Source organism: Nestor notabilis, unplaced genomic scaffold, assembly GCF_000696875.1.
Source record: "Nestor notabilis isolate BGI_N333 unplaced genomic scaffold, ASM69687v1 scaffold11391, whole genome shotgun sequence".
Taxonomy (NCBI): Eukaryota; Metazoa; Chordata; class Aves; order Psittaciformes; family Psittacidae; genus Nestor; species Nestor notabilis.
The window spans coordinates 19,012-25,791 of NW_009913373.1; the positions used below are offsets into that span (position 1 = coordinate 19,012).

At 39.3% G+C, this 6,780-nt stretch overlaps 1 protein-coding gene across 1 annotated transcript in view; it reads right to left on the bottom strand.

Annotated features, from left to right (window-relative positions):
- Window positions 1–270: 270 nt before the first annotated feature.
- GALNT8 (polypeptide N-acetylgalactosaminyltransferase 8) overlaps window positions 271–6,780 on the bottom strand; it is a gene marked incomplete at its 5' end in the record, with an annotated part of 16,413 nt that continues 9,903 nt past the window's right edge. The window contains 6 exons of the mRNA XM_010023174.1: window positions 271–441; window positions 1,744–1,911; window positions 2,499–2,594; window positions 3,353–3,490; window positions 3,968–4,153; window positions 6,189–6,303. Of these exons, the coding sequence (XP_010021476.1) occupies window positions 271–441; window positions 1,744–1,911; window positions 2,499–2,594; window positions 3,353–3,490; window positions 3,968–4,153; window positions 6,189–6,303 (874 nt within the window). The remainder of the gene's footprint in view (window positions 442–1,743; window positions 1,912–2,498; window positions 2,595–3,352; window positions 3,491–3,967; window positions 4,154–6,188; window positions 6,304–6,780) is intronic.

The window sequence follows — 6,780 nt, forward strand, 5'->3', positions numbered from 1 at the left end:
AAAGGACTACATAAGAAACACAGATGGGTTGAAAGACTCTTAGCATAACTACTGCCCTCCAGTGATAATAAAAGAGCAAAGACAGTCCCCTTCCTAACTGAGGAAATTCAGGGGGTGATGCCCCAAGAGTGCGAGATGATCTTGTGTAGGTAGTAGTTCCTGCAATAACTACTACATTGGAAAATCCTGTGTAAACAAACTCTTGAAAGCAGCACTGCTTTCAGTACTGCATTATGAACATAGAAGTTTCCAAGGAAGAACATCCTCTAGTCAGTGCTGTGCCTTCTGTTCCAGGTCTTTTGCTTTTCCCCAGTCCTTAACCGTGTGTTGGATATTCCACCTTTGTCCTGTGCAGGTCCGCATTACAAGCCTATAGGAAACTGGATTATCTGCTGTGATTTCTAGGCATCTTTTAGTGGCCCTGTTGATTACAGCTGATCCCTACAAAAGGAAAGGAAATATGAGAGAAGCTGAGGGCTTATAAGTTTAGTGCTCAGTCAGGAAGCAATTCTCTTGGCCTCTACAAATGTGTCTGAGAAACACAAGTAGGTCACAGACCTGAGAAAAAAATCGTGTTTTCCTCAGGCTGATAATGCATGACAGCTTATGGAACTCTACAAGGTATATTACAATGTATACAGAGGTTTAATTTGTGTCTGCTGTTTGGACTCAGGGGGAGGGGATGGGTGGTTTTGTGGGTTTGGTTTTTTTACAGCTGAAATCATTTTAGTAAATTTTAATACTCTATCCCACTTTGAAATAAGAGAGCTAATAACAGGTAACAATATTAATCTCTTATCCCTAGGTCAATAGTTCAGTTCCAATTATTGTGAATGAGGTGGAGTGTGATTAAGTCAACTCATCAAGCCAGAAATGAGGTATTTCCTAAGGGGCCGGGCTCCAGAGCAAACAGGATGTTAGCTGGCTCCTTCAGGCTGCCAATTGTTTCACTATGATAATTCTTGATTCACACAAGGAACTGAAGGTTTACTTTTAAGGTGGGTCTAAACCCTCCAGGAAATACATATGCACCTTTTTCTAAGTTTTGAAGTTACAGACCAGACTAAAGATGAAGGAAAGCCCATGTTATCAGAATTTCTGAAGACCATGTAGGTCTATACTATTTGGGTCACTGAAACCTTTATCTTTCACCAATTCAACTCCTATATTCCCTACCACTTGCTCACAAGATTTGTCTCCTGCCTAGTTTTTCACTGAGATGCAATAAACAGGTCCATACATCATGTGCAAAATTAATTAATTATTAATTACATAAAGCTAATAAGATTTGAACTGCCTGAGAGGGGAGAAGTTGCATGGCTTCCTTTCCCACCTATCCCTCCATTGTTATCACTGTTGCCTGTTTATCCTGCCCCAGCAGCATGACAGTACCTGTCTTAGACTAGCTGTCTAAGCTGATATTATCATATTCTGTATTCAGAGGCACTGAAAGTATCACTTGGGATCTTAAGCATGTCAGCATCAGCTGGCATAAATCCTGCACGAATGGAAACTGGTTAAATTCTGGTAACTCAGTTTCAGTTGTGTGACCATCCCCTTGTTTTAAAAACCACACAACCCTGAAGACTCAACCACCTTCAATACAGCTCATGCAGCGGCACCTGCAAGCCCTGAAATTAAGGCGATGTTATTCAGAAACAAACTGCTTTGCAAGGAAGTGTCCAGGGATTCATTATAATGGGAAAGCTTATTGAAATGTGGGGGATATGGAAATTCACCTACCTGTTTAAAATCCCAGTGCAAGTTCAGACCTTTATTCACAGCTATGTCACATTGCTCTAAAACAGGCAGGTCCCCATTCCCAGAGTCTGTTAGGCATCTATCACCTGTATTCCGTCGGGCATGTAAACCTCCTACATACATTTCTCCAGTGCTGTGATAAAAAATGTGCTGAAAGGGAAGGTGACACTGCTGTCAGTGAATTAAGATACAAGGGAAATCTCATAAGCAGAAGACAGCAGACAGTTACAAAACTGATATTGAGAAGTATCAGCTGTACAGCACCAGCATTCATTGATGTCTCAGTAATTAAACCAGGATGAATTTGACCCTATACAAAATCTTTCTGCTTTCCAATGAAAAACAAAATCAAGATGCTTACAACTGAATGGTAACCCTTAGCTTCCCCCCTTCTGAGAGGACAGGCAGCGTGGTGAGGAAGAGATCCACCTCTCTCCCATTTTATCCCAGTCATCTTCTGTCAATCAACAGGATCAATCAGTATCAACATGAAGTCTCACAATTTTTTGGCAAGGCTAAACCAAAAGCCTTAGTTTAATGCACTTAGATTTCCATGAGAACCTGCTCTGCTACCAGTTACGTTGGGCAGCACAATTTAATGAAATAAAGGTTAATATTTCCCTTTAGATAGCACAGAGATAATAGTTTTGAAGTGCTGATTGTATGGCCTGTGGAGGCTTGAAAAGAACATTTAGCAACAGCTTTTATGTGAAGATCTGATCAGTTGCTTGTATTACCTGTGGTGAGTATGCATGACAGGGATACATAATTGGTGTGTTTCCAGGGACAGGGCCTTGGTCAATACAGATGTCTTCTTTCAGTGTGTTTTTCATCTGCAGAATAAACCAAAGTTACTGTAAAGAATGGAAATCCTGTTTGCAGCTCCTCCCCACTAATTTTAGAAACTGTCCTGAGAGCAAGGCTACTTTATTTAGAGCTCTGCACTGAATCCTGAAGTGGAAGATACAATATGGGTTTAGAAAATAGATCTCAGATTACCTCTGTAGAAATTCATAGAAATTCATTCTGTAGATTCATCATAACAGCAATCAAAAGCAAATGTAAGGTCCTTCAAAGACTCATGGACATCGTGCCATGTAGCGCCAGGTCAGAAGTCACCAAGCAGACAGGTGAGTACCATTGCCCAGCTCCAGCAAGGTATGCAAGCTTGGGTCTAGAAAATGCTACCATGATTCATGTGTGCATGCTTTCCAAATTATCCTGGTAATCTCTGCAGAAAAAAGTCCATACTACTCCACTGAAAAATTCAGGGTCTTGCAAGAAGATATTGATTCATTCTTGTTAGTCAATAGATGAGTGTTGTATGCCGTAAAAAGCTACACATCAAGCACTTTCCCGAACTACTGTTGTGCTCCTATCAGTACATATACTATAAACACAGTTTAGAAATTCCAGATCAACTGAGTATGAAAAAGACTTTAGAAAGCTTTAGTGCCTAGGAAAGAAAAAAAAGTATTTTTAAAGTTTCTAGGAAAATATATCATATTCAGCAAAACAGTGTTCACAATTCTTCTTAACAGTAGAGCTAATGATTTGTTCTGTATTTCAAATAAATAGACTCAATACTTACTGTTCCATAGCCAACAATGTTGGGAAGAAATATTAAATTAGGGTAAATGTTCTTTATGTACCAGTCAAAACCTTTACAGTTCAGTTTTTTCCTTAGGTCTTTTCTGGAAGAAACATCTCCAAAGTCTACTCCAGGATTCTGCAAGAACACAGTGTTTAATTTCAGGACATTAAGGTGGCCTGTGAAATTAGGGAAAATACAAATTTGTTTCTCTGTGTTGTCTATTTATAACATTAAAAATATAGCTAAAAGTTCATTTGTAAAAAATACATATTTTTTTAAACTTCAGAATTTCAGAACATGTTTTGCCTAGAAGTGCCAATAAACTAGTGAAAAATTAACATGCTATGATTTCATAAAGACTATCAGAGCTAGATATAGCTAGGAGGTAGTTTCCTTATTTCATATCAAAAAACCCAAACCTAGCTCAAAGTGAAAAATAAGACAGAGCTTGTTAAGAACTTCAGTATGATCAATAGTCTCTTGACTGTGATACTCATCTCATTTGGGAGCAATCAAGATTCTAACTATTATTTCCAAGACTGTGTAACTTCTTACACAAAGTGGAAAGCAGGAAAGTTTGGCAGAGATCAGTCCATCAGGAAATGCAGTTACCTCAATTGGAAGATTCCATGCAAAGTAGACCATGTACTTGTATTCATCCATCCATACTTCAGCTACCCGTAAGGCATTGCGTTTCACCGCGAGGCTCAAGTCTGGCAAGTAAGGCTTATGAGCTCTTTCTAAATGAGCAATTCTTGAACAGGGCAGCACTTCTACTTTACCTCCACACTGCCAGGCCTAGGTCAAGAAAAGAGAATTTGAGGTAAAGTTGCCTATTTATTCTTTGAACTTTCTAGAATCATAGAATCATAGAATAGTTTGGGTTGGAAGGGATCTGTAAAGGTTGTCTAGTCCAACCCCCTGCAATAAGCAGGGACATCTTCATCTAGATCAGGTTGCCCAGAACCACATCCAATCTGGCCCTGAGTGTCTCCAGGGATGGCGCATCCACCACCTCTTTGGGCAACCTGTGCCAGGATTTTACCACCCTCGTAAAAATTTTTTCCTGATGTCCAGCCTGAATCTCCCTCTAAAAAAGCCATCACCCTTTCTTTAAAACCATCACCCCTCATCCTATAGAAACAGCCTCTGCTAAAAAGTGCTTCCAGAAAGCACTTTCAGGCTTCTAAGGCCCCAGAAAGTGCTTCCATTTCTGCTCCCCCCACATCTTCACCAGATGAACTGACATGCCCTCACCATTCAAAGCTCTATTTCCTGGCTTGAGTGAATGAAATGAATTTTTCAGTACCTTTCATTTCTACTGTGTGTAGAGGTCCAGGAGAGTAAAGGCATGTTCTTTCTTATTTTTCTTTGCCATCACCATTAACAAAACTACTCACCAATTTCCTGTGACAAGACACTGGTCAATTGGCATAAACGCACTAAGGCAAACTGGTTCATACCTCCAAGTGATTTCACTAGGAGCTATACTGCTAAATACTGTGGTGATTATGGGCCTGAATCCTTCAAAAGTAATGACATTGCCCAGAACATGCCAAGAGCAAAACTGGTCCTGCAAAATCTTACACACTAGGGACAATTCAAAAGAAAGAAAAAAATCCAGTGGATTCCTGGAAAATATCTTTGTGGAATTCAAAGAGATACCCAAGCAGGACAAAACTAATGCTTCAAAAGTACAGAAGCTCCAAAAGTCCAAAGGCCCATCTAGCCTAGTAAGTATCCCACAGTGACTGCAAACTTATTTCTGGAGAAGGTTAAGAACAATTCAAGTACATATGTTACCTGTCACAGCCCGCAGTTATTTTCAGGTCAGGGGACTTGGTGTATATTCCTGTGATTCATTTTTGTTTACTAACTCTGAGCAGGTTTTTCTTCCATAACTGTTTAGTCTTCCCGCAAATGACTGCAGGTTTTTAAGACCCACAATATCCTTTAGAAGGAGCTCTGTTCCTGGTCTGTTGGACTGGTCTGCTACTGGAAGAATTAAGCACCTCATTCTCACGTTTTTTTTTGAAACTGGTTACTGACTTCTTTCAAAGCCCCCTAGTTTTCACACTTACAGAAAAAGAGAATAATCAAACCCTTTTTTCCCTAGACATTTAAGTCTTGCTAAAAGGTTTATAATTCTCATGTCCCACCATCTTTTCTCTTCTTTATAGAGATAAGTGCTAAATTCATTCTTCTCAGGTCTTCCAAAATATCTCCAACCACCAATACTTTTAAAAAATACTAATCAATAGAATTCTTAGTGCTCTGATTTGTTCTCTAATAACTAAAGACACTTCAGATAAAATTATTCGGGGGGGGGGGGGGAGGGGGAGGGGGGGACGGGGGGGGGGGGGGGGGGGGGGAAGGGGAAGAGGGGGAAGTATCAATTCTTGATTTGAAGATACCCAAATTTGAAGAACACATTACTTTCAAGGGCAGACAGACCTATTTCTGGGTTTGGGTTTTTTTGGGGGGATCATTGGGTTTTTTCCACTAATAACTAACTTCATTTAACTTGATCTTATCTTATTCTTCCGCTCAGCAAAGAGACATTAAATTTCTGAGTGAACCACATCTTGCAAGATTCAGTATTTCCTCACTGAACTAGATTTTTGTGTTAGGAATCAAAATCCTTGAGAGGTATCAACAAAAGCCTACTGATGTTTCTGGAAATCTATCACTTTCATTTGTTACCCAAAATAAACAAGAATTGTCCTGAAGTATTAACCCATGCTTTGGATAATAGCCAGTGCCTCGCATGCTTTCAAAGAAATCATACTAATTTTCACTGTCTTTTTTTAAAAAGATGAAAAAATAGGTTTACCCTCAGGCCAAGTTCCACGTTTTCTCCTCCATATATGTGCATTCCACTGTCCAGTACACCAATCTCACCCAAAAATTTCCTGTCTGCAGCAATAATCCCCATTATAGATGGGCTTCTGGAGAACCAAACAAGTAAAACAAGAAAGAAGTAATAATGATAGAAATAAAGTCAATTAGCCATCAATTACATCTTGAACTTCCAGAAGGATTCTGGTTATCCAAGAAAGAGTAACAGATGTATTTCAGAGCAACATGTGGATCAACGTTAAAAGAGTCCTGAAGAGAGTAAATAAACATGATCAATGGTCTAAAAAGCATGATATAGTATCTTTTAAAGAATTTGATCTATTTTGAGAGATGTCACAACAGTTACAACATATTTAAAACAAGAAGGAAATCAGAATAAACACTTGCACAGAAGAATTGGGTTGAACATTATGCAATTTTACCTAACATTAAGGAAACTTAAACACTAAAACCCATTGCAAAGGGGGAGTGTGGAATCACTGTCAACTGTGATTTTGAAAGACACATGAGATGATTGTCTGGCAGGACCAATTCCCCTGTAGGTGAATCCATCCTAGATGTGAGGG